Source organism: Paroedura picta, chromosome 1 (genome assembly GCF_049243985.1).
Source record: "Paroedura picta isolate Pp20150507F chromosome 1, Ppicta_v3.0, whole genome shotgun sequence".
NCBI lineage: Eukaryota > Metazoa > Chordata > Lepidosauria > Squamata > Gekkonidae > Paroedura > Paroedura picta.
Genome location: NC_135369.1, coordinates 14,293,563 through 14,321,383, shown reverse-complemented (window position 1 = coordinate 14,321,383; position 27,821 = coordinate 14,293,563). Strand labels below are relative to the sequence as shown.

At 49.6% G+C, this 27,821-nt stretch overlaps 1 protein-coding gene across 1 annotated transcript; it reads left to right on the top strand.

Annotated features, from left to right (window-relative positions):
• Window positions 1-758: 758 nt before the first annotated feature.
• NDUFS2 (NADH:ubiquinone oxidoreductase core subunit S2) lies at window positions 759-24,519 on the top strand. The gene is made up of 14 exons (XM_077322878.1): window positions 759-914; window positions 3,047-3,150; window positions 5,952-6,142; window positions 7,635-7,755; window positions 10,683-10,795; window positions 10,919-10,993; window positions 12,265-12,342; window positions 14,798-14,883; window positions 17,215-17,334; window positions 18,692-18,821; window positions 20,397-20,492; window positions 22,873-22,956; window positions 23,416-23,473; window positions 24,290-24,519. The coding sequence occupies exons 1-14, from the start codon at window positions 829-831 to the stop codon at window positions 24,325-24,327; spliced, it is 1,380 nt and encodes a 459-aa protein (XP_077178993.1). The 5' UTR covers window positions 759-828; the 3' UTR covers window positions 24,328-24,519.
• The last annotated feature ends 3,302 nt before the right edge of the window (window positions 24,520-27,821 follow it).

The window sequence follows — 27,821 nt, the reverse complement described above, 5'->3', positions numbered from 1 at the left end:
TTCCAGCTCTAGGCGTCTATCCTTATCAAACAAAGAAGCAGGAGGGAAAAAGAAAGCTGTGAGCTTTCATGTGCATGCACACTTCCTCAAGACAATGGAACAGGGATAATAAAAGGACAGCCATAAGGACAGAATAAATTAGGATCAAGTTAGTAAAAAGCATCACAACATCCACAAATATGCAGCATGATAATTCCTTGCTAGAATAACGCATCAGTCCTTTGGGTTCAATTGTCCTTCACAAGCATATAGGCCGGGGGAATAAAAATGTTAAGGTTAGCAATCAATGGCAGGTACTTTCCCAGTTGTGAAAAGAACTAGAAGTGACTTGTTGTTAGCCCCATCCGTCTGCGAAAGTGTATAAACTTTAATGTGCATCTGAAGAAGCGTGCAGCCGAAAACTTTAGCCGTAAAGGGGCCGCTGGACTCAGATTTTACTCCATTTTTATTCTAGTATAGGCGCATGCATCTGCGGCTTTAAGACGTGCAACACTTCTTAATACTAGCTCCCGGTCTCCCGCAGGTACTAACGAGCATGCGCACCAGCAACTCTTGAAGCCACTGGCCGTGTTTTGTGCCCTTACTGTACTACCAGCACGCCTGGGAGCAGCAACGGAAGCCCTTTGCCCTTATTCTTACATGTTTGTGAATTTCCAACAGCGGCGGCTGAAGCCACCGTGCCATAGCTTGACATAGCCTGGGAAGGAAGGAGGGGTGGGAGGGGTGTCCTCTTGCCCACAACAATAATGGCGGCTTTGATAGCCCGACGAGGAAACAGAGCATGTCCATTAGTGACGTTGCCGGGATTCCGCGGTGCCGCAAGGCAAGATGGCGGCGCTCAGGTCTTTATGGAGGCTGCGGGCACCTTCAGGGTCATGGCTAAAAGGGACTGTGCTGGGGACGGCTCCCACCAGGTAACTTTTTTTTTTCTGGTGCATGGTTGGAATTTCTTGCAGTCCCCCCTCCCCTCAGTAGCTGTGGGTGTGTGAAGCCTCTCCTCCTTATAGTTAGTCGCTTCTCCAGCGCCTCAGGTTGGCGTCTAGAGTAAGTCTGGTTCTTAAATCTCTTGACAGCCACGTCCTGACCTGGAAACCCCGCTCTCTGCTGTGATGTGGACAGTTCTGGTTACTGGCTGGTAAAGGAAAAGTACTCTGCACATGCCCAGAGTCACTGCTTTTTTGGGTGACACGCTGTGTTTTGAGAGCGTGTGAGCTTTGGTTCGAACGAAATGCTGTGCCATCACACCTCTACATTGGCCCCTTTCTTACTACCCCATTGAATCATAGAATCATAGAGTTGGAAGGGGCCATAGAGGCCATCTAGTCCAACCCGCTGCTTAATGCAGGATCAGCCCAAAGCATCCTAAAGTATCCAAGAAAAGTGTGTATCCAACCTTTGCTTGAAGACTGCCAGTGAGGGGGAGCTCACCACCTCCTTAGGCAGCCTATTCCACTGCTGAACTACTCTGACTGTGAAAATATTTTTCCTGATATCTAGCCTATATCGTTGTACTTGTAGTTTAAACCCATTACTGCGTGTCCTCTCCTCTGCAGCCAACAGAAACAGCATCCTGCCCTCCTCCAAGTGACAACCTTTCAAATACTTAAAGAGGACTATCATGTCCCCTCTCAACCTCCTTTTCTCCATGCTCCATGCTTCATTCCCAAGTCCCTCAACCTATCTTCATAGGGCTTGGTCCCTTGGCCTTTAATAGTAGTACACAATAGTAGTACACAAAACTATTGCTTTAATAGTAGTACACAAAACTATCCTATCGCTTCATCTCCACACCAGGAAAAGCTCCATCTGTTGTATTACTCTGTTCTAGTTGGCCTGGAGAAAAATGTTCTGCCCTTCAATAGAGGCTGAATGGGATGTTATGGAATCCCAGAACAGGAAGGGTTCTCCAGGGTCATCAAGTCCAACCCCCTGCAGAAAGCAGGAAATTCACAACTACCTGCCCACCCACAGTAACCCCAATTGCATATCCATATGATGCTGGCGCTGATAAAGCTGTTCTGACCGAGCATTAAATTCAGGACACTCTCAGCCTCACCCACCTCACAGGATGTCTGTTGTCGGGAGAGGAAAGGGAAGGCGAATGTAAGCCTCATTGAGACTTCTTCGGGTAGAGAAAAGTGGCATACAAGAACCAACTCTTCTTCAGTAATCTCAGAGCTCTCTCAGCCTCACCCACCTCACAGGGTGTCTGTTGTGAGGCCCTGACTCTGGTCAAGGCCAGGTGAACTTCTTTGGGGTCAGGGATCACCAGTGAGTTGGAATGAATGGAGCATGTCGCTCTTTGGGGAATAGGTAACTTAATGCCTTGAACCGATGAATCATGGGTCCATCAGTATGTTGCGGTTATGAATTTATTCTCACTGTTCATTATTGGTAAATTGTTATTTATGGTTAATGGCATTTTCTGTACTCTTCCTTATGTTTCATGTGAACCTCCCTGAGCCTCCAGGGCAATATAGATATGAGGGAAGAAGAGTTGGTTCTTATATGCCGCTTTTCTCTACCCGAAGGAAGGTCAAAGCGGCTTACAGTCACCTTCCCTTTCCTCTCCCCACAACAGACACCCTGTGAGGGAGGGGAGGCTGAGAGAGCCCTGATATTACTGCTCAGTCAGAACAGCTTTATCAAGGCTGGGGCGAGCCCAAGGTCACCCAGCTGGTTGCATGTGGGGGAACGTGAAATCAAACTCGGCTCGCCAGAAGTCTGCACTCCTAACCGAGCTGACTCTCTCTTATGATTCGCATTTATTACAAATGCTTTCAATGTACTTTGTTTCCCTAACCCCCCCCCACACACACACACATCATAGTGATGGGTGGCATATAAATTAAACAAATAAATAAATATTTAGTTCGTTTGTTGACTTCATTTGTACCCTGTCTGTCTCCCCAATGGAGACCCTGTGCAGGTGACATTGTTCTTCCCTCCCCAGCTTTACCATTAAGGTAGGTTAGTTTTGTGATTAGAGTGCAGCTTGGCGAGCTTGCCTGGTCTTGACTGCTTTGCTCTCCTTCTCTCCCGGCAGAGGAAAGCAGTGGCAGCCCGATGTGGAGTGGATTGAGCAGTATGGCGGTGCTGTCATGTACCCCACCAAAGAGACAGAAAAGTGGGTCCCGCCTCCTTGGAATGGTGAGTTTCTATCTTGGTGTGGCCCCGCCCCTCGCCACAAAACAACTTTGCTTAGTATGGCTTGGGAAGTCAGAAAGGAGTTTATTGGAAGCCATCCTTATAATTTTGATTACCTGCTGAAATATGTATGCGCGGCCTTTCCTGTGCGGCTTAAGAGGGCTTAGATTTGTTGATTTGTTTTGTTTTGTTTTTTGGTCCAGGCTCAAAATATTTTATTTGTCCATTTCTTGCGTTTGAAGTACTCTTCGATGACTTCTTTGGCCTGCAATTCTTTGCCATAGTCTTTTACAACAACTTTGCAAGGTTTTCCTTCTCTGTCGATCTTGCAGGGACCTTCCCACTTCCCCCAGTTTCTTGTTGTCATCAGCCTTTATCTGGTTGATTTGGTGTTCTGCTCAAAGTGCTCCCGCAAGCTTCACATACATGGGTTCATTGCAGTTGGATGCAGAATCGAACCCGGCTGACAAGATTAGAAGTCCGCAATCCTAACCACTACACCAAACTGGCTCTCCATCTGAAGGTCAGTTGTGATCCCAGGACATTCCCAGCTACCAACTGGACGTTGGCAGTCCTATGAGAAGAGAGGAAGAAGGGTGAAATAAACTTTTTTTTATTTTTTAACTCTTAGACAAGGATTTTGTGGTTCTGGAAAGGAGCGTTTGCTCAGCTAGGATTTTATTTAGGTTTGAAGTTGGCTTAAGGAAAAAAAGCTTGCTTCAGTGGGACAGATAAGCATTCTGTTCAGGGCCCATTATTCCTAAAATGGGTATGGCTTCCGTGGGAAGAAGCTCTGTGTGGTAAGAGAGCAGCCTGGACCCTACTGAGGTAACCTAGCTAAAAAAAGGAGAATGAGAGAACATAAGAAAAGCCATGTTGGATCAAACCAGTGGCCCATCTAGGCCAACACACTGTGTCACACAGTGGCCGAAACCCAGGGGCCATCAGGAGGTCCACCAGCGTGGCCAGAACTCCAGAAGCACTCCCATTATGTCCTCCCCCCACCCTGCACTAAGAATATAAACCATCACTGTTTCAGACGTAAGAACGTGAGAGAAGCTATATGGGACTGGGCTAATGGCCCATCCGGGCCAACACTCTGTGTCCCAGAGTGGCCAAAACCCAGGGGCCATCAGAAGGCCCACCAGCGGGGCCAGAACTCCAGAAGCACTCCCATTATGTCCTCCCCCCCCCTGCACTAAGAATATAAACCATCACTGTTTCAGACGTAAGAACGTGAGAGAAGCTATATGGGACTGGGCTAATGGCCCATCCGGGCCAACACTCTGTCCCAGAGTGGCCAAAACCCAGGGGCCATCAGAAGGCCCACCAGCGGGGCCAGAACTCCAGAAGCCCATTCATGGTTGACACCCAGCACTAAGAAGACAGAACATGCCTGTTCTCATCACCACAAACTTTGCCACTTCACTACTTACTCCCAACTCCAAATTATTAATGAACAAGTTTAAAAGCACCGGACTGAGTGTACCCTACTGCTTTCTGCTTTCCACCTTCCACCATGAAAACTGCCCACTCTCTGTTTCCTGTTAATTAAACATTGTTTTTTAATCCACAAGGGGACTTGTCCTCTTATCCCATTACTGCTGTATTTACTTATGAGCCTTTGATAAGGAACTGTGCCGAAAGCTTTCTGGAAGCCTAGGTAAACAATTACTGTCAGGTCACCCTTTTCTACAGTTCTGCTGGGACTGCAAAAGGGAGCTCCTCCACCAGGCATTAAGTTGAGGTAGCCTGCAACTAAACAACATCTACTGGGCCCCTGAACCTCCCTCCCTTGAACCCACGTGACACATAGAATCATAGAGTTGGAAGGTACCTCATGGGTCATCTAGTCCAGGGGTAGTCAACCTGTGGTCCTCCAGATGTCCATGGACTACAATTCCCATGAGCCCCTGCCAGCAAATACTGGCAGGGGCTCATGGGAATTGTAGTCCATGGACATCTGGAGGACCACAGGTTGACTATCCCTGATCTAGTCCAACCCCCTGCACTATGCAGGACACTCACACCCAAATGCTCATCTAATGTAACCTGACACCCCCTTGAGCCTTCACAGAATCAGCCTCTCCGTCAGATGGCTATCTAGCCTCTGTTTAAAAATTTCCAAAGAGCTGACCAAACATGAGCCTGTTAGATTGCTAACTAAGAATGTTATTTCTCTGTTTATTGTTATTACTGTCACCATTTATTATAATCACTGAGTTTGATGTATTGTTCGATTAATTCTACGTGAACTGCCTATAGCCTTAAGGGAGGGCAGTATACAAATGTAATAAATAAGTAAATGTTTATTTACCCCCTCAAGGAATTCTAAAAGGTTAGTGAGACAAGATCTTCCCTTACAGAATTCATGCTGATTCTTCCTTAGTAGCTTTTGTTCACCAATGTGGCCACTAATTCTGTCTTTAATAATGGATTCCACCAATTTACCCAGTATTAACATCAGACTAACCAGCCTGTAATCTCCTCTGGAACCTTTGTAACAGAAGGGGGTAACATTAGTTATCTTCCAGTTAATCTTACCTGATTTGAGCACATAATTCAGATTGTATCCAGGGAAAAGGGAAGGCAGAGGATGAAACTGACAGGGAATGTTTCCAACCCCCTGTGTGAAACAGGTCTGGCAGCAGGATACATGATTTCTGAGACGTTTACATTAATCGTGGCTGTCTTGCGAGGCCAGCTTCTCTTCTTCTGCCTCCAAACGTATGTAGCTCCTGTAGCTTCTCCAAAAACAATCACGTTGACTCCCTCCTCTCTTTACACTTGTGTGTCCAAAACAGACGTGGACCCTCTGTCTGACAAGAAAATCTCCAACCTGACCCTCAACTTCGGGCCTCAGCATCCTGCTGCTCACGGAGTCTTACGGTTGGTGATGGAGCTGAGCGGGGAGACAGTGAAGAAATGTGACCCCCACATTGGCCTGTTACACCGGGGCACGGAGAAGCTAATAGAGTACAAGACCTATCTCCAGGTATTGCCCTCCACCCCAAACAGCTTCTGTCCAAGTATCCTTGTCCAGATGTGTTGACTAGCCCACTTTTTTCAGTTCATCCAGTTAATACATGTTTGCGTCTCTTTGCTGTCATTCAGTTGGGTCTCCCAAATCCTCCATAATGTAGCTGTCTCCTCAATTCCTGTTCTTCTCCTCTAATCCTTGCTCACATCTTCACCTCACAATCCCCTCTGAGCCCTACCCTCTCTTCCCCAAGGTCTTGGATCAGTAAACAGGCCTTCTCAGAAAATACCAACCTTTGCAGATGCTCCACCAGAAGTAAGATCCCTTCTGTTGTGGCCTCTGAACTCCCTTTCTTGATTTTTCAGTGCTTCATTCATTCATTCATTCATTCATTCATTCATTCATTCATTCATTCATTCATTCATTCATTCATTCATTCATTCATTCATTCATTCATTCATTCATATTTCTAATACATAAGCAGAGTATGACAGCTGAGTGACACCATACATTTGAGACTGATTCTTTCCCTGCCCAATTGCTACTGTGCATGGGCTATCACAAACATTTTAACCTTTGCTTTGCAGGTAAGCGATAGGTTGTGTACTTCACACCACATGTGTTGAAAAGCAGTTTTATGCATGTCAGTAAGCTGGATCTCCCCTTGCATTTTCCGCCATGCTAACATTCTACACTTGCACCGAAAGCAAGAGCGATGGAGGTCAAATTGTCTGTACAACAATTCCATCCATCTTTTAAACTTATTTTAAAATTTTAAACCTGACTTTGGTGAAATCAGTACAGAGTGGGTAGAGATGACCAGACAAAAACTCTCTTCCAGAGGAGCCTGAGCAAAGCCTCCTTGGTGCAGTAGAGCCAGCTTGGTGTAGCGGTGCCATCTCATCTGGAGAACCGGGTTAAATTCCCCACTTTTCCACATGGGTGACCTTGGGCCATTCACAGTACTCTCAGGGGTCCCTCAGCTCCACTTGCCTCACAAGGGGCCTGTGGTGGGGAGAGGAAGGGAAGGCAATTGGAAGGTGCTTTGGGACACATGAGGCCTGTTGGATGACCTTGAGCCGGTCTCAGTTCTCTCGGGACACTCTCAGCCCCACCTGCCTCACAGGGAGCCTGTGGTGGGGAGAGGAAGGGAAGGCACTTTGAGAAACATGAGGCCGGCTGGGTGATCTTGGGCCATTCACAGTACTCTCAGGGGTCCCTCAGTCCCACCCGCGTCACAAGGGGCCTGTGATGGGGAGAGGAAGGGAAGGCAATTGGAAGATGCTTTGAGACACATGAGGCCTGCTGGGTGACCTTGGGTCAGACCCAGTTCTCTCAGGACTCTCAGCTCCACCTACCTCAGAGGGTGTCTGTTGTAGGGAGGGGAACGGTAGGCGATTATAAGCCACTTTGAGACTCTTTTGGTTAGTAAAAAGCATAGTACAAAACCCCCAGCTCTTCCCTTCTTCCTGTGATGCATATTTGTCACATATTCCTCCTGGTTTAGGCCCTGCCGTACTTCGACCGGCTCGACTACGTCTCTATGATGTGCAGTGAACAGGCCTACTCTCTAGCAGTGGAAAAGCTGCTCAACATCCGTCCACCCCTAAGGGCTCAGTGGATCCGAGGTGAGCGATCCAGTGTTACCGTGTCAGACTAGGATGGTTACATGGTTACCGTGTCAGACTAGGATCTCGGGAGGACTGGGTTTGAATCCCCTCTTTGCCGCGGAAGTTTGAGGGGTGACCTTGGGCCAGTCACTCACTCTGAGGAATCCCTACCTCGCAGGGTTGTTATGGGAAGAACATGGAAATGGTAGAGATAACATTGTAAGTCCTCTCTCTTGAGTTTCGATCTCCAGCTGTCAAAGATTAGTTCTCCTGTGCATCTAAGGAAGAAGTAGTCAACCTGTGGTCCCCTAGATGTCATGGACTACAATTCCCATGAGCAAACGCTGGCAGGGGCTCATGGGAATTGTAGTCCATGGACATCTGGAGGACCACAGGTTGACTACTCCTGATCTAAGGGACCACCTCCCTATGTCTCCCAAAGAGCACCGCTTTCTGCTAATTCCAATCTATTAGTCATCCCTGGTTCCAGTGAAATGTGTTTTGCCTCAACCTGCCTGGCAGAATGAGTTGCCAGGAACTACGCAAGTTCCAAAGTGTCCGTAAGATGGCACTCCTCTACCAGGCATACAGTTGAGGCCAAAACATGCAAGTAGAACCCCGGGCCTTCCTTCCCTCCTTTCCCCCTTCCCTACCAAGGGAAATCAGATCTTAAGAACCAGAACAATCCCACTCAACTGTTTAGAGGCGTGCTCTTGTGGTGCAGAATGGTAAGGCAGCAGAAATGCAGTCTGAAAGCTCTGCCCATGAGGCTGGGAGTTCGATCCCAGCAGCCGGCTCAAGGTTGACTCAGCCTTCCATCCTTCTGAGGTCGGTAAAATGAGTACCCAGCTTGCTGGGGGGTAAACGGTAATGACTGGGGAAGGCACTGGCAAACCACCCCGCATTGAGTCTGCCATGAAAACGCCAGAGGGCGTCACCCCAAGGGTCAGACATGACTCGGTGCTTGCACAGGGGATACCTTTACCTTTTTACTCTTATTTAGCAGAATCAACGACTGGTCATAGCATGATTAGATGACGCTTTTATGATGATAAAACTGTGCGTAAACCTTACGTTGTAACCGGCACCGAGCATGCTGTGCAGGGAGAGAAATTAAATACAAATGCGATGGAGTATTGTTTTTATGTGGATTATCAGTTGAGGAAAGCCATAGTGACCGAAACTATCTTCTTGGTGACTTGTTGCAAACACTTTGAGCAGTGAATTGAAGGAAAAGACTTTGGACAACAACTCTTGCAGAAATGGCTTCTTATACTTGAAGCCGTTATGTGCATAGGCTTTTCTTTTGGTATTCAAATGTCTCTGTGCAAACGCCTTTTTCTTATTGCTAAGGCCTATGTCAGTGGTTCTCCCTAACCTTCCTAATGCCACGACCCTTTAATCCAGTTTCTCATGTTGTGGTGACCCCAACCATAAAATGGTGCAAGTGTTCTTTCACGGAAATTAAACTGAAACCGACCAATGGCGTGAAGAGCCATTGTTCATGATTGTATATAAATTGTTTTTTTCCCAGAGTTTCTCAGTTCAGTTCTGCCACTTGTCCCACCATGCCGATCTCGCTCTTTTCCGCTGCTCCAGACAGATGAACGCTCTGTCTCCATCTACCTCGTCCAAGCTGCTCGCCCTGCTGCAACCCCTGTGAAAGGGTTGTTTGACCCCCAATGGGGTCCCGACCCCCAGGCTGAGAAACACTGGCCTATGGCAGGGGTCGCCAACCCCCAGTCCGCAGCCCGATACTGGGCCATGAAGGCCTCGGTGCTGGGCCGCCAGCAACCGTACCTGCCTCTCCCCCCCTCCCCCTGCTGTGAGAAGCTCGCCAGGCCCCGAGTGAAGCAGCCGCCAAAGCAGCCGCTTCACTCGCGGCCCAGCTAGCTTCTTGCTGTGAGAGTGGGGGGAAGAGGCAGGCGCGGCCTCCGACGTGCCAGCGGACGCTAACGAGCATGCGCGGAGCTGCTGCGCATGCACGTTAGCGCCCCCTGCTGGTGAAAACACGCGTGCGCAGCTATTCTGCACATGTGTGTTAGCGCCACCTGCTGGCGAAAATGTACATGCGCGCGGCCGGGCCGGCAGCTTTCCCTCAACCCCGGAGACGGTCCTCAACCGGAAAAAGGTAGGGGACCACTAGCCTATGGCATTCTACCCTGCTGAGGCCCCTCCCTTTTTCCAAACCCCGCCCTCCCCAAGCTCTACCCCCCCAAATTTCCCAGCCCAGCTTCGGCAGTCCTACCCCTCTCCCTCCCATTGGTGCTCATGGCTCTCTACCATGTAGGAGGACATAAGAAGGGTAGGGTATCATTTTTTTTTAACTAAATAATTTTTTAAATTATTCAGTTTGCATAACCTCCCCTTCTCAGCACGGCTGTCTCAGAGCGGTTTGCAACAATTCAGTTGGCTAAACAACAAAACAATGTAAAAGTGTTAAAAGTTCGAATCTTTAAAAATGATTTTGTTCCCCATCGCTGCCCAACATAGTAATCAATTAGTCTGCTCACTAATCTGTCCAGGATGGGAGAAGAAGTTGGAGGAGGGGCCCTATGAATGTTGTTCCATACACCTGTTGGCCCCAATCAAACGCCCGGCGGAAGAGCTCTGACTGGCAGGCCCTTTGGAACTGCGGTCGTTCCTGCAGGGACTGCAGCTCTTCCGGGAGCTCATTCCACCAGCATGACAGCGTCAATTCCGAAGAAAACCCCAAAGTATCTAAGTATCTCTAGGAATTGCTAGAAACCAAAGAGTTTGCAACGGTTCCTAGAGCTACCTGCTGTGATTTGGGTTTTTCCCCTGGACGTGGTGTCATGCCGGTGATGCTTCTGGAGTTTTTAAAATTTTACTGCAGTGGCAGGCAGTGGGAGCTTGGATCCGCCACCCCCACCAGGCAACCCCCTCCTCTCCGTAACTGACCCAAGTCTCTGCCTCCTTTTCAGTTCTCTTTGGGGAAATAACACGTCTCCTGAACCACATCATGGCCATCACCACCCACGCCCTGGACATCGGGGCCATGACTCCGTTTTTCTGGATGTTTGAGGAGAGAGAAAAGGTAAGCTCCACTCTCACCCGCCTTGATGATTCTACCTGGAACGCAGCAGCCTGGCTGTGTATGGGGATCCTTTTTGGGCTCATTATGTCCTATGCTCACTCCCCCTCTATCATCTTCCTGCAGATGTTTGAATTCTACGAGCGGGTCTCTGGAGCCCGGATGCATGCGGCTTATGTCCGCCCAGGAGGAGTGCACCAGGTAAAAAAAATCCACCCCTGTGGCGCTTAGATCAGCCTTTTGCAACTTTTTTACCCTTGAGAAACCGCTGAAACCTTCTTCAGGCTTCCAGGAACCCCAGACGTGACACGATCATGCAGAATATGATTGGGAAGTGGAGCTGTGGACACGCCCACCTGAGGCCCCTCCCCTTCCCACCCCGTCCAGGCTCGTCATTGGCCATTTTAGGAGCAGGGGCAGGTCGCCATGATCATATATGGTCCTATCCCCCAGTAAATGTTTAACAAATTTAAAAACTATATTAAAAAATTAACTCTCACCCATTCAGGAAGCTCTTCCAGGGCTGTCAAGAACCCCAGGGTTTCATGAAACCTGTGCTATACCCCACTAAGAGCTTTATGCTCCTCAAACAGGAACAAACTGGCGATCCCTGGCCCGAGGGAAGCTCGTCTGTCAACGACTAGAACCATTCTCAGTTTTAGCCCCCACCTGGTGGAAGGAGCTTCCGGAAGACATCAGGGCCCTACTAGAGCTAGAACAATTCCTCAGGGCCTGCAAAAAGGAGCTCTTCCACCAGGTATTTGGTTGGTGGAACCAACCACCAACCAGAAGCCCCCATAGACTGCACTAATAGAAAAGGGAAGCATAGTGCAGACAGACTAAACTGTTGTATTGTCATTGAGTACTTTTGCTATTTTACACTGCAGGATCCAAGTTTTTCACTGTTAAATAAGTTTTTCATATTTGAATGTTCATTGTAGTGGATGAGAGTTACAATGTAAATTGCCCTGAGCCAAAATGGAGGGCAGTATAGAAATACAATGAACAAGCAAACAAATCCGGCCCGCCAGATTAGAAGTCGACGCTCCCAGCCACTACACCAAGCTGTCTCTAAGAGGTGGGTAAAAGTGGCAACTGCTAATCTGGCAAGCCGGGTTTGATTCCCCACTTCTCTACATGTAGCCAACTGGGTGGCCTTGGCCTAGTCTCAGTCCTGATAGTGCTCTTCTCAGCACATCTCTCAGGGCTCTCTCGACTCCACCTGCCTCACAGGGTGTCTGTAGTGGGGAGAAGAAGGTGATTGTAAGTCACTTTGAGACTCCTTCGGATAGTGTAAAAAGCAGGGTATAGCAGCTCTTCTTCTATTCTTCTAAATCTCCAGAGAACTTGCAGTTCACCTGATCTAGCTTTGTCTCACTTGTGTGCATTTGTAGGAAGTGGGGAGAAACGGCAATCCTGTGATACCTTCAGCATGTCCTTTGTTCTTTTTCCTCTTCCCCCCCCTCACTTAGGACATGCCTCTGGGGTTGATGGATGACATCTACGAATTCGTGAAGAATTTCTCCATCCGGATCGACGAGGTGGAAGAGGTGAGACCGCAGGGCGGAATCAGAAAGGGCGCTTCTCCCTGCACAGCCTCTGGGTGCCCCTGGCCTGCTTCTGACAGCCCTGGCCTGCTTCTGACGTTGCACTTGACACATCACAACGGCCAGGGGCACGCTTCCCTGTAGTGAGAGCCAGTTTGGTGTAGTGGTTCCCTGTAGTGAGAGCCAGTTTGGTGTAGTGGTTAGGAGTGCGGACTTCTAATCTGGCATGCCGGGTTCGATTCAGCGCTCCCCCACATACAGCCAGCTGGGTGACCTTGGGCTCGCCATGGCACTGATAAAGCTGTTCTGACCGAGCAGTGATATCAGTGCTCTCTCAGCCTCACCCACCTCACAGGGTGTCTGTTGTGGGGAGAGGAAAGGGAAGGCAACTGTAAGCCGCTTTGAGCAGGTAGGGAAAAGCGGCATATAAGAACCAACTCTTCTTCTTTTCACATCAAAATCACAAGATGTCATAGTCCCATTGTATACGGCACTGGTCAGACCACACTTGGAGTACTGTGTGCAGTTCTGGAGGCCTCACTTCACGAAGGACGTAGATAAAATTGAAAGGGTACAGAGGAGAGTGACGAAGATGATCTGGGGTCAAGGGACCAAGCCCTATGAAGATAGGTTGAGGGACTTGGGAATGTTCAGCCTGGAGAAAAGGAGGTTGGGAGGGGACATGATAGGGTTTAAACTTCAAGTACAACGATATAGGCTAGATATCAAGACAAAAATTTTCACAGTCAGAGTAGTTCAGCAGTGGAATAGGCTGCCTAAGGAGGTGGTGAGCTCCCCCTCACTGGCAGTCTTCAAGCAAAGGTTGGATACACACTTTTCTTGGATGCTTTAGGATGCTTAGGGCTAATCCTGCGTTGAGCAGGGGGTTGGACTAGATGGCCTGTATGGCCCCTTCCAACTCTATGATTCTATGATTCTTCTTCTTCTTCCCTAGACTTTGTTCTCTGCCTGCTTCCCCGTGACCCCCTATTTTGACATGCCCAGAGGGAGATGCTGCATGTGTTGCTAGAAATCATTGTCAGCTGAACCTAGCCTTCGATTCACCCAGCACTGGCAACACACCTTAAGAAGAGCCAGCTCAGTGTAGTGATTAAAAGTGGAGGCCTTTAACCTGGAGAATGGGGTTCAATTCCCCCACTCCTCCTCTGCAGGCACCAGTTGGGTGACCTTGTCTCAGAGGTCTCTCTACCTCACCTGCCTCTCAGGGTGCGTGATGTGGGAAGAAGGGAAGGTGACTGTGAGTCACTTTGATACTCCCCTGGATAGTGAAAAGCGGTGTAGAAAAACTCACTCTCCTCCTCAATTGTATTTTTGCAAGTTATTTTTCTTCAGTGAGATCATTTATAATGGGGACCCAAAGTGGTTTACACCGTTTTCCCCTCCTTCTCTTTATCCTCACAACAACCGTGTGAGGTAGGTTAGGCTAAGTAATCTGGGGCCAAGGGACCAAGCCCTATGAAGATAGGTTGAGGGGCTTGGGAATGTTCAGCCTGGAGAAAAGGAGGTTGAGAGGGGACACGATAGCCCTCTTTAAGTATTTGAAAGGTTGTCACTTGGAGTAGGGCAGGATGCTGTTTCCGTTGGATGCAGAGGAAAGGAAGCACAGTAATGGGTTTAAACTTCAAGTACAACGATATAGGCTAGATATCAGGAAAAAAAATTTCACAGTCAGAGTAGTTCTGCAGTGGAATAGGCTGCCTAAGGAGGTGGTGAGCTCCCCCTCACTGGCAGTCTTCAAGCAAAGGTTGGATACACACTTTTCTTGGATGCTTTAGGATGCTTAGGGCTGATCCTGCGTTGAGCAGGGGGTTGGACTAGATGGCCTGTATGGATTCTATAAGTGTGTGTGATTGGCCTGCGTCACCCAGCAAGCATCCCTGGGTGCAGGCAGATTCTTAACCTGGATTTCCAAACTCCTAGTCTGGTACTTTTAACTGTTATGCCACACTAACTTACTGGAGGACTAGGAACTTGACTTTTTACTTAAGTCAGAGTTGAGATCTTCAGCTGGCTGATTTCCGTTTGTTTCCCTGCACTTCCATGGAATTGCCGCATTTATTTGTTTGTTTATTTGTTTATTTATTCGCTTTCTATACCGCTGCTTGCCATAGCCTGGCTGCGGTTTACACATAAAATTCTAAAACAATAAAACCCCAATAAAATCCCCCTTAAAATAACAATCAGAATGGCGGTCATAATCTCTTGTCATCCCTCTTTGTTCAGGGTGGGGCACTAGATCTAATCTAATTTAATGAGAGCCGGGGCCAAGGTGAATTTGGGAACGAGTTGGAAAACCCCTCCCCTGGGCCTCTGCCCCGGCCTCGACCGTCTGCAGTCCTTGCCTGAAAACCTCCATCTAGTGGGGGAGAAATGGATTCATTTCGAGGTCTTCCGAAGCCAAGCATACAAATCCTCAAAGAAATCCTTGCTTTTGCAGATGCTCACAAATAACCGAATCTGGAAACAGCGCACCGTTGATATTGGAGTGGTGACAGCAGAGGAAGCCTTGAATTACGGTTTCAGGTAACGAACCTTTAGGATGCTCTAGGATGCTTAGGGCTGATCCTGCGTTGAGCAGGGGGTTGGACTAGATGGCATGTGTGGCCCCTTCCAACTCTATGATTCTATGATTCTAACCTGCGAAGGCTGTGGATTTGACATCTGATTGCAGAAAGCAGACAGCGTGCAAAAAGAAAAAAGGAGCAAGCCCCCAACCTGGGAAGACAAGGCAGGAGCCTGAAGGTTGAACAAAAAATATTAAAATTGAAATACAAATATCGATTACTCGGTGCACATTAAGAAAATTGAGAAAAAATAATATGAAAATATGAAAATCAGAATCTGCACAGTATTGCACGTGGCAGCTCGATGGCTGCATAGAGCAAATGTGTTTTGACCCTAAAGAGGCTTTGTTGGTGGTCAAATAAATCATAATCTATGTACACATAATCTGTTCCATCTGTTCCACATAATATATTTCTGGTAAGGCCTTGAAGGAGGAGCATGATCTCATGGCTTAAGTGCCACTCAGCACTTATCACCCACTCAGGTCCCACCCCTGAGTGCCTCCTCCTCCAGTTGGCTTGCCTGTCTGTCCAGCAGCCAGCCAATCGCCTTCCGTCCCCCACCCCTGACCACCCCCTCCTCCTTCCACTTCCCTCTGAGGCTTGAAGGCTGCAGATCCCTGCTGCGTGAGAGCTGTCCCTGCCGGTGAGTTCCATTCCCGGGGGCCTCCAATCTGCAGCCTTTCCTGGGGGGAGGGAGAGGTCATCTACAGAGCTCTTCCACCCCACCCACCCCAATCTAGCACCTTTGGCTTGGTCCCTAGTATTTTTATAGTATTACAATAAGACGTGGTTGGTGGCATCAGAATCACAAAATGTAAAGCTCCCAATCTTGGTTCCAGATGCAGAGCTCGCATTTTCAGTCCTGGTCCCTGCTTGGCAGAAAGAGCTCCCAGAGGAGATCAGGGCCCAATCGGAGCTGGCACAGTTCCACAGAGCCTGTAAGACAGAGCTCTTCCAGCTAGCTTTGGGTTGCAGCCAAATATTTGATAACATCTATGCTCCACCCACCCCCTGCCTGCCCGACAGCAACACTCCCCTTTAGTAATATCCAGCCTGGGATAAACTTACTAGCAGCAATAAACTTTTGGCTGTTAATGATATATTGCTGTTTACAGATACTCCAAATTTGTTAATTGGCTTTAATGGTTAATGAATCATTAATGCTTTAAGTTTTATTGTCTTAATTGTATTTGTAACTATGTACGTACGCCACCCTGTGCTCATCTCGGAAGGGTGGGCTAGAAATTTAATAAATAAAAATAATGATCAAAATTGTCCCAAACCTCCACTCAGTCTGAGGCCAGGACTCAATCCAGTGCGTGCATCCTCACATGTGAAGCAAAGTAAACCATCTCCAAGTATTTAAAAGGGTGCCATGTAGAGCAGAGGTCCCCAACCTTTTTCGGGCCGGAGACCGTGAGGGGGGAGAGGGAGGCCCAGGGGGGAGAGGGAGGCCCAGGGGGGAGAGGGAGGCATGCCTGTGCGTTTGCACCTGCGCCTCCCACCCCCCACAGCACAGCATTTGCTGCGCCGGGGCCCAGGAGCGTCGCATCGTGGGGAGAGGGAGGGTCGCCCACTGGCGCTCTGGTGCCTCACCCCCCCTGCCGGGGCCTGGTACCGAGGGCTCCATGGTCCGGTACCGGTTTGCAGCCCAGGGGTTGGGGAGGACTGATGTAGAGGATGAAGCAGAATTGTTCTCTCTTGCCCCGGAGGGACGGCCCAGAACCAATGGGATGAAATTAACACAAAATAAATTCTGTCTAAACCTCCGGAAGAAGTTCCTGACAGTAAGAGTGGAACAGGCTTCCTCAGGAGGTGGTGGGTTCTCTATCTTTGGAGATTTTTAAACAGAGGCTGGATCTGTGAAGGTTCAAGAGGGCGGCAGGTGACAGTGGATGAGCAATAGGGTTGTGAGTGTCCTGCATAGTGCAGGGGGTTGGACTAGATGACCCAGGAGGTCCCTTCCAACTCTGATTCTATGAAAATGCCACCAATCAAGCTCCACCTTCCATGGCACCTCTTTTGCCACTTTGCGGCTGTGTCTACCGCACTGTATCAGGATTCCAAAAGTGTCCGCAGAGTCAAAAAGGCCTCTGAAGCATCTCTGTGATACATCACGACGCAGGACTAGGTGGAATTCTGGTCTGATTTGACCCTGGTTTCGCTCTATGCCTGGGCTATTAAGTAGGGTTAACAAACCACCGTAAAGTGTAATATCAAACCAGGGTTAAGTGTTAACGGCTGGCACCTCTGACATGCTCGTGTCTGTCTGTCCCTTCCCCGGTAGCGGCGTGATGCTTCGTGGCTCAGGAATCCAGTGGGACCTCCGCAAAAGCCAGCCCTACGACGTGTACGACCAGGTGGAATTTGACGTCCCCATCGGATCCCGAGGCGACTGCTATGACAGGTACGTGGGGGTCCGGGAGGAGAGGCAGCTAGGAAGCAGAGGAATCTCAGGATTCGTACGACCTCTCTCCGTCACGGGAAGCGAGAACCACTGAGCCAGAAGCAAGGCTGAGCTGGAAACACTCGTGGTGGCCCCCATGGCTCATTCATACCCTCGCTAGGCTTTGATTTCCAGTCCTACAAGAGTATGAGAAGGACTGTCTAATAATTAAACCAAACAGAGAGAAACAGACCTATCCAATGGCAATCCAGTAAATATAATCATAAAAGAAAGTGTCCTTTTTTGTAGTTTTCCTTATCTGTTTCTTCTGTAAGACTTCTGTCAAAATGGAATCCAGGTAATATCCGTTTTCAGTGAGCTTCAGTGACAAGTCCTCTGAGGCTTCAATAATTTAATCAGTTTTATAGGTATCAAGAATTTAAACTGTATATATAATAATAATATAATACTGGCCACAGGCTCACATAGGTATGGGGATGCCGGTCTGTATTGACACGTTTCCCTCCTAACCGCTACACCAAGCTGGCTCACAGCACAAGGAACTTTACCATGCAACTCCAAAGATAAGACAGTTATCCCAGTGGTCCACAACCTTCTCAAGGCTGCGGACCGGTGGCCCTCCTGTGCATGTGCGTTTGCGGCCACGCATGGCGCAAACGCGCATGCGTGGCCCTGCTCCCCACCCCCCCAAAAAAAAGAAGCTTGCTGGGCCGCAAGCTAATCGGCTGCTTTTGCGGCCGATTTGCTTGCGGCCTGGGAAGTTTCTTAATGGGGGGGGGGGCGGGGAGACAGAGCCGCGGCCCTGTGGTTGGGGACCACCGAGTTATCCAATCTGTGGCTTGTTATTTAACATCATCATCATCAGACCTCAGGGTTCCCAGACCCTCCAGGTGGCACCCTTTAGATCAGGGGTAATCAACCTGTGGTCCTCCAGATGACCATGGACTACAATTCGCATGAGCCCCTGCCAGCAAATGCTGGCTCATGGGAATTGTAGTCCATGGACATCTGGAGGACCACAGGTTGACTACCTCCTGCATTAGATGGTACTCTTGAACCATAGCAAAGTTCCAGGGTTTCTATCACACCTCTGTTGTAAATCTTTTACATATTAAAAAAATAAATCGAGTGGCAGGCTTTTGGAAAGAACCTTCTTTGCCAGGGACTCTCCAGTGGTCCCACTCCACCCGCCATCACGTGAGATTGCTCCAAGAAGATCTCTCCCTATCTCTGCTTTTACTGCCCTCCCCCCCACACACACTGCACCATGCAAATGCTGGGATATTCTGCAGCCCTCCAGGGCTCTCCTCGCATCTGCACCCCCACCTGATGGGCTCCCCGCCCCTCTCCCCGACAGATACCTCTGCCGAGTGGAAGAAATGCGCCAGTCCCTCCGCATCATCCTGCAGGCCCTCAACAAGATGCCTCAGGGGGAGATCAAGGTGGACGACGCCAAGATCGCCCCTCCGAAGAGGTCAGAGATGAAGGTAAGAGCGGTCCCCGTCTGGCTCAAGGGATGCATTCACAGTGACGCTAGCTGGGTTGGTCAAAATTTTTTTGTTGTTGTTGTTGTTAGGCTTGTGTCCCACCGCTTTCCGAACACTCGCAGTGGCTTACAACATAAACCTCCCGTAAAATCCCCTTATAAAACCCATTATACCCAGGAGCTGTGTAAGACTTTTGTCGTGTTCATGTTATTTTATTGTTATTATTTATTTGATTTATTACCCACCACTCCCTGACGGCTCGTGGCGGGTTACCTCGGTCTGTGTAAAACATCCCATAAAAAGCCCGATTAAAACCTCAGACATAAAACAACAGATCATCAGACAAACAGAGAAAGGGAAACACAGCGGAAAAACAACACCTTCACTATTCTCAGCTCCCCCAATAGCATCTCATAGTTGAGTAAGAGGGAGGGGGGAGAAGACGTCACTTGCAAACCGCTACAAGTTCCTGGATGGGGGGCCACACAGATCTCCCTGGCCATACCAGCCTCAACCAGAGACCTGGCGGAAGAGCTCTGTTTTATAGGCCCTGCAGAATGCTGGAAGCTCCCGCAGGGCCCGCAGCTCTTCTGAGAGCTCATTCCAACAGGTAGGGGCCAGGACCAAAAAGACCCTGGCCCTGATCGAGGCCAGTTGGACTTTGCTGGGGCTAGGAATCACCAACAGATTGGTACCTGCAGAGCCCTGCGGGGGCCATAAGATGAGAGGCAGTCCTGCAGATATACGTTGTGCTGTGCTTTTGGCATGTTGCGTGCTGTGAAGTTTTACATTGTGTATTTCTGCTCTGCATGCAGCATCACTGTCTATTTCTACTCTGCAGCAGCACCTTTGCCTGCATCCCGTCAGGGATATATGAGGCCTTTAGAGCCTCAGCCTCACCGGCTCAGTTTTGATCTTTCATTGTTGACCACCAGTTTGAGAGCCAGTTTGGTGTAGTGGTTAGGAGTGCGGACTTCTAACCTAGCATGCCGGGTTCGATTCTGCGCTCCCCCACATGCATCCAGCCACCTTGGGCTCGCCACAGCACTGATAAAGTTGTTCTGACCGAGCAGTGATATCTCTCAGCCTCATCATCCATCTCACAGGGTGTCTGTTGTGGGGAGAGGAAAGGTAAGGCGATTGTAAGCCTCTTTGAGCCTCCTTCGGGTAGAGAAAAGCGGCATATAAGAACCAATTCTTCTTCTTCTTCTACAGTCGTTGTGATTGTAGCTGGCCCCGGGCCTGCCTCCCTACTGGGATGCACCTGGGAACTGTCCTCCTTCCTGGGACTTTAAATCTCAGCCAGGCACCTTCACGCAGAGACTGCCTTCATGCCCAAGCCGTTTGGCGCAGGGAGGAACTGGGGCAAAGGGTAGATAAAAGAGTCGTTTGATTGGAATCTTTGGTCTTGGCAAAGTTCCCGCAATGCCTTGTTCGTTATTCTGTCAATAAAGAGCTTTCTTTGCTTAAATGAAGCCTACTTATTGGGAGCAATGGGAGATCCTCACAGGAACAGCTAGATTCGAGTCCAGTAGCCCTGGTGGATCAATGATCTGATTCTCTTTCTTTCTCCAGACTTCCATGGAGGCCCTGATCCACCATTTCAAGCTGTACACAGAAGGCTACCAGGTGCCCCCTGGTGCAACCTACACAGCCATTGAGGCCCCCAAGGTACTTGCCTACATTCTTTATAGTACATGCATCAGAGGGAACTAGAGTTTGACAGATGTAGTAAAAGCCATCCAGACTACACCTGAGCATGTGCAAAGTGCTCTTTCCTCCCCACTGTGTCCCTAACCGGACAGTTCTCATCTTGGCTCAGAGCAGCCTTCCTCAACCAACGTTTTGTGAAACCCTGGGGTCTCTTCACAGCCCTGGAAGGGTTTCCTGAATGGGTGAGAGTTAATTAATTTTTTAAAATGTGTTAAACATTTAATTGGGTGATAAGACCATAAATGGTCATGTCCGCCCACCCACCTCCTCCCAATGTGTCCAGTGATGGGCCGGGAGGGGCCCTGGGTGGGCATGCACACAGCTCTGCTTCCTGACCATACTCTGCACGGTCGCGCCTGAAGGAGAATATTTCAGGGGTTTCTCAATGGTCAAAAAGTTGAGAAAACCTGGCTTAGAGGCAAGATACCTGATTTCCTAGGATCCCTGTCATGTGTGATTCTGTCCCTTTTGATCTGTCCAGGGGGTTGTATGTTTACCCACCTTCTCTTCTTGGGGATAGTGAAGGGGGTCAGAGATGGGAGGTTGGGTCTGCATACTCCCTTCCCTGTTGCTAGCAACCCGGTGAGAGCTGACCCAACCGGACAGCAATTCCTCCATTTAATCCTATTGTATTTCAAGCCAAAGCAGGACCGAAAAGCGGCCAGCATCAGCTCGGCCCTGATTTGCTAAACAAAGCTGCCTCTCGTATAAATGGCCATCTCCCTTAGGAGAGCGTTTTGCCGTTCCTTCACCAACACTTGACAGGGCTGGAGAAAATGCTCTGTTAATTAATTGGCTGCTCTGGTGCCAAACGGACTTTTCATGGCCCTCTGGCACCGATTGAATTCCAGAATCCTTTGTTCACATCGTTATCACACCCTGTTTCTCACCAGTGGGGACGCAAAGCGATTTACCCCGTTTCTCCTTCCCTCCACTGTATTCTTACAACAACAGGTGGTGTAGGCAGGTTATGGACAGGTCAGGTTCCGCCTCTCCCGAACAGCAACCAATGGGAGGTGACGGAGTGTTAGAGAGGGACGGCAGGGCAAGAGCAGTTAAGAGGGCAGGAAGGGAGCTGGGAGTGGGTCTGGCAGAGGAGAGCAATTAAGAGGCGGAATTCATTGCCAGAGGAAGTGGGTGGCAGCCACAAGCAGAGGCCGTTTCAAGAGAGGATTGGAGAGAGGTGAGGCTGAGGCCCATCTGTGGCTCTTAGCCACAAGGTCTAGAGGAAACACTCTCTCTAGGGCAGGGATGCTCTGTACTCTTGGGGCTTGGGGGGGGGGTACAGTGGGCAGGCTTCTGGAGATCTGGCCCCACGGGCGGACCTCCTGATGGCCCCTGGGTTTTTGCTGTTGTGTGATGCCAAGTGTTGGAGTGGTCATTGGCCTGATCCAGCATGGTTTCTCTTGGTACTTGAGGGGCAACCGTGGAAGGGCTTCTGTTGTTCTGGCCTTGCTGGTGGGCCTCCTGATGGCCCCTCGGTTTTGGCCACTGTGTGGCACAGAGTGTTGGACTGGATGGGCCACTGGCCTGATCCATCAGGATTTTGTTTGTGTTCTTATGAAGCAGCGGCCAAGAGCTGTCTCCAGATGAAATTTTTAAGTCCATTTGTAGCAAAAGATCCCAAAATGATGGAATAGAAGAACAGACTTAAATCTTAGCCCGCCTGCCTGTCTTCTTGTCTTTCTGTCTGTGTAAGATCCTTTCCTTGACACAACTGGGCCACCGGGACAGACAAACAAGAAGTGAACTTTTATGTATGGCTTGAACATAACACTGAAGAAAGCATGGCAGAAGTTACGATATTGATCACTGTCAGCGAGAGGCAGAACCTAACCTGTCCATCACAGTAGTTTCTTGATGGCCCTGGTGGGGGTGGGAAGGGGAGGGGCCCCAAGTGGGCATGTCCACAGCTCTGCTTCCCAACCATGTTCTACACGATTGCACCACTTCTGAGGCTTCGTGAAGCCTGAAGAATGGTTCAGGGGTTTCCCTGGGGTAAAGAAGCTGAGAAAGTCTGCAATAAATTCAGGGTGAGGGCATGCCTGGCTCGTGATCATCTGGCAGACTTCCATGACTGAGTGGGGAGTCAAGTCTGGCTTTCCTGCACTCTTTTGCAACCCTCAGACCACTGCGCTATGCTAGCAACCATAGTTTTTGCGCTGCTAGCATCGCCTGCAGTTTCAGGGCTCAGCATTGCCTCAAGTTAAGCTTTTTCCATTGGTGGAGGGGGGGTGGCTGTCAAATCAGTCACATTCACTTCCTGTCTTGTACCTGGGACAAGCATGCTCTTGACTAGATAGTCTGGGGTCCAATTCTCTCTGTTCTGCTTCTGCAGGGGGAATTTGGCGTCTACCTGGTCTCCGATGGGAGCAGTCGGCCCTACCGCTGTAAGATTAAGGCTCCTGGCTTCGCCCACCTGGTAAGATAACACCTGTCAGTGCACGAGGAGAGTCTACAGTGGGTCTTGAACCGGTGACTAGAGGACTGTCTGGTGGGATTACGACCAACCGACTCTGGTGATAGGACAGTCCAGCAGGGGCAATAGTCAGGAAGCCCGCAGTCCAGAGTAGCAATACTCCCTGGCTGCCTTGTAGATGCTTCCGGATCAGCCATGGGATTCTCTAACAGCAGGAGGGGAAACCTCCTGGCACAAGAAGACCCCCAGATGCCAGAGGAACATGTCACCCTTAGCAAATGGATCCAGGAGTTGCCTGTCATTTGCATTCCTATCTGCTGTCTTCTGTGGTTTCGCTCCTGCAGTCGAGAGAAACCAACCGCTGTTCGATTTTATTTTGTCTTTCAGAAAATCAAGTTTTAAAGGGACAAATGAGGCAGCTGCCGATAAACTATTGACTCTTTTTTTCCCCCGTTTCTGCAGGCTGGCTTGGACAAAATGTCCAGAGGACACATGCTTGCAGATGTGGTCGCCATCATAGGTACGCATGCCCCTCCTCCAAATTACCCTCCTCGAATGAGCTCATTTATTTATTTCCCCATTCCTCCTTTTTTCCCTCCACCGACAATCTTCCGAGGTAGGTAGGGCTGAGATCACGTGACTGGCCCAAGGTCACCCAGAGAGCTTCTGCAAACCTGAACCTGGGTCTCCCCAGTCCTCCTGGCCAGGCATTTTATTAATCACTTAACCATGCTGGCCTTCTACTGGCCACGGAGGGAAGCAGTCATGGAGTAGGCCTGCGGTCTTAGCCAAAGGGAATATGGCCAACCTCGGTAGTTTTGCTGCAACCGCCTTGTGAGGTCGGCTATATCGAAAGATAGCGACTGTCCCGAAGTCAAAGAGTGATACACATCCGAAGTTGCCTTCTGCAGACAGTCCTTCAAGGCCCTTCAAGGATGGTAGGCCCTCCTGTGACTGGCAGCCGCTCCCCAGGGACTCAGGCAGAGAAGCTACTGCCTGGTCCTTTTACTGGAGATGTTGGGGATTGAACCTGTGACCTTCTGCATTCCAAGCAGATGGTCTGCCACTGAGTCACCCACCCACCTTGTCTTCTTGGCTCAACCAGGGTTTTAACTGATTAAGTTTAACTGATTAAGCTGAGCGTTGAGCAGAGGGTTGGACTAGATGGCCTGTATGGCCCTTTCCAACTCTATGATTCTATGATTCTAACTCTGGGCCTCATCTTCCTGCTTCCCCCTTCCCTCCTCCCTGACCAGATTCCTCTTTCTACCCAACTGCACCACCTCTTAACATGTATCAGACCCTGGCTGCAACCACTCCCTCTTCTTTTCCACAGGCACCCAGGACATCGTCTTTGGCGAAGTGGACAGATAAGCTTCACAGCTGCCCAGGATCGCGTGATAGGGCTCGGGGGGGCTGATGCTTTGGCCACGCCCCTTGTCTTTGGCTCCGCCCAGCAAAGAATGTTAACACAGACTTTGTCTTTTGTTTTTCTGTGTGTACGTGTGGGATGCAGTCTTGCTGCACGGCAGCAGGTCCTCTGTAAAATAAATATACTCTCAGCCAGCCTGCAAGCAAGCCCTATCTATCAGACCCGAGACTGCCTATCTCCTTGCCCCCCTCCCCCCACCCCGCCACTTCCTCTTCCTCTGGTGAGAATGTCACACTCTCTCTGTCTTTTTCCTACTTCTGTGAACACTAGGCGCCTCATAGTTTCCCTTTGTTCCCTCCCCACACACACACACCAGGTTAAATCTGTCTTTGGCCATAGCAACACTTTCTTACTGAGGGGTCAGAAGGGAGAACACACTTCAGAGCACTTGAACAGTCTCAGCTACCTGTGACTCAGGCCAGGGTTTCATCTGGTCCAGCATCCTGCCCTACACAGAGGCCAGCCAGTCCCTCTGCAGGCCCAGCAACAGGGCAGGGAGGCTGAGGCCTTCCCCTCATAAGGACACAGGAGAGCCCTGCTGGGTCAGACCAGGGAGGGTCCCTCCAGTCCAGCATCCCGTCTGACACAGTAGCCAGCTAGAGCTGGGCAAAACTCAAAATAAGCCCAAAACAACATTGATTCAGGGTTGTTATTTTGTTTCAGTTTTTATCCACAGTGAGAATCCCTAGTTTGATTCAGGACCCGAATAGCAAAAAACTGAAGCAGTTCAGCTTTCGATTCCAGTTCTGAGTCTTTGCCCGAAAAACAGCTGACCTGTTGACAGAAGCCCCTCCAAGAGTCAGCTGTTGGTCGGGCTGTGGGGGGAGGGCGGTTCCCTGCTGCAGAGCCAAAGCTGATTCTGCTGAGCTGTAAGAGGAGGCCTCCCCAGCCACTTGAGGCCAATCAGCAAAGGAGGAAGCCCAGGATTAGCTCCCCGCCCCTGCAGGAGCTTTCAGCCAGCCCCCAGAGGGTTGGGAGCACAGGCACAGAATCAGCTTCCACCTGCCCTCCAATCAGCACCTGCTGGGGCCAGCTCCTCTGATGGACATCTGAGCTTACCCAGTTGCCAGTCAGAAGAGCCGAACCAAGATGGGTAGCCTATTTGGCAGGATCTGCTGGGCTGCTGAATTGATTACGCCCTGCCCCTCCCAGTGTGCTGGCTCCGGGCAGCTTCCAACATCTAGTTTAGTGCAGGATCGGCCTCAAGCATCCACGATAAGGATCTGTCCAGCTGCTGCTTGAAGATTACCAGTGAGGGGGAGCTCACCACCTCCTTAGGCAGCCCATTCTACTGCTGAACTAATGGACAGTGGGGAAAAAAATTCATGATATCTAGATGATATTGTTCTGCACATAGTTTAAACTCATAGCTGTGGGTCTGATCCTCTGCTGCCAACAGGAACTGCTCCCTGCCCTTCAAGGGACAAATTTTCAGGTCCTTCAAGAGAGCCATTCTGTCCTGTCTCAACCTCTACTTCTCCAGGATGAACATTCCCAAGTTCCTCAGCCTTTCTCCCTAGGACTTGGTCCTCAGGCCCCAAATCCTCCTCCTCGTTCTCCTCTTTCTGTCCACATCCTTTTCGAAGTCCTGAACCTTATGGGAGGGAGATACAGAAATATTATGAGTCAATTATGCCTCCAGAACTGCATGCAAGACTCCAGGTGTGGTCTGACTAATGCGGTAGTCAGTGGGACTATGACATCTTGCAATTTCTATGCAATGCCACTGTTGATACAGCCTGGGATTGCGTTTGCCTTTTTAACCCTCACATCACACTGTCTGCTCATATTTAGCTTACAGTCCGCAAGTACCCCCCAAGATCTCGCTCGATTTATTTCTCCTACCCCAGGCTGCAATCAAAACCCTATTTGTTTCATGGAAAAAGGGGGAATGTTTTTAAATCTGCATGCATCTCAGAGGGATTAAAGCATCCCATACTCTTTAAGAGCGATATTAGGGGTAGGTTTGAAAATGCAGGAAAGTCTCAAGTAAGTGAGTCACTTGTTTGTGGTGATCGTAGGTGACAAGTGCAGAATAACCAGCTCTGTGGATTGCTGTGGGTGAGTTAGAAACAGGATAATTAAAGAGATAAGCTCTGCTCTCAAAAAGTGTGTTTTAAAACATTTGCATTACTAGAGGAGCACCCAGCATTTTGAAGAGAGACTCACAGCTCCCTGCTGAAAGATCTGGACTGCATGAAGGACAGATTGAAACAGGGATTCCGAACCAGAGGTCTGTGAGAGCTCCAGTGGGAGTCACAGCTGTTCTCCTCCTGCCTTAATGGACTCGACTTGGCCACAAGCTAGGGACCCAGTGGCTTCCATTGCTCCCCTCCCGAGCAGTGAGTGAGTAATCTCATAGTTGCTATGCTTGGGAAGGGGTGGAACTTGCACACCTACTCCCGCCTTAAACCACCTCCTGTCCCTCCCCCGTCTTCTTGTCCTTGACCCTGGGAACACAGGTGGTGATGTAACTTCCAGAGGCGTGGGGGTGTGGCAGGGGGGGCATGGCTAGCTGACATCACTTCCAGGGCTCCTCGAAGCCTAAAAGATTATTTCAGGGGCTCCTCCAGAGAGCCAGTTTGGTGTAGTGGTTAGGAGTGCCGACTTCTAATCTGGCATGCTAGGTTCGATTCTGCGCTCCCCCACATGCAACCAGCTGGGTGACCTTGGGCTCGCCACGGCACTGATAAAACTGTTCTGACCGGGCAGTGATATCAGGGCTCTCTCAGCCTCACCCACCCCACAGGGTGTCTGTTGTGGGGAGAGGAAAGGGAAGGCGACTGTAAGCCGCTTTGAGCCTCCTTCGGGTAGGGAAAAGCGGCATATAAGAACCAACTCTTCTTCTTCTCTTCTCCATGGTCCAAAGGTTGAGAAAGGGTGGATTAAAGGATTTCAGATTGTTCTGTGTGTGAGACCCTGAGCATTGCTGCTGGTCAGCAGAAGCAATATTGAGCTAAACTGATCAAGCCGATTTGGTGTTTGTTTATGTTTACATTTATACCCTGCCCCTCATGAGCTGGTAGTCCATAAAGCAAGCAATCTAGGCATTAATTCATAGTCAAAACCATAAAGTACAAAGACTGATGGTGTTTGATTTGGCCTTTGCCATGGGATGATAATCCTTTCAGGACAGGACTCTGCCCAAAATACTGTAGTTTTAGAGCACAGGTCCCCAAACTGTCTGAGCCTGCAAACACCTTTGGAATTTGGACACAGCATGGTAGGCAGAGCCATAAAATGGCTGCCAAAGGAGAAGAAGGAGAAGAGTTGGTTCTTATATGTCGCTTTTCTCTACTCGAAGGAGTCTCAAAGTGGCTTACAGTCCCCTTTCCTCTCCCCACAACAGACACCCTGTGAGGTGGGTGAGGCTGAGAGAGCCCTGATATCACTGCTTGATCAGAACAGTTTATCAGGGCTGTGTTGAGCCCAAGGT

Coding starts and splice junctions, on each gene's coding strand:
- NDUFS2 (XM_077322878.1), top strand. CDS start 829: ATGGCGGCGCTCAGGTCTTTATGGAGGCTGCGGGCACCTTCAGGGTCA. Junction 18,822..20,396: donor CGAAGAGGTCAGAGATGAAG/GTAAGAGCGGTC, acceptor TTCTTTCTCCAG/ACTTCCATGGAGGCCCTGAT. Junction 23,474..24,289: donor AGATGTGGTCGCCATCATAG/GTACGCATGCCC, acceptor TCTTTTCCACAG/GCACCCAGGACATCGTCTTT.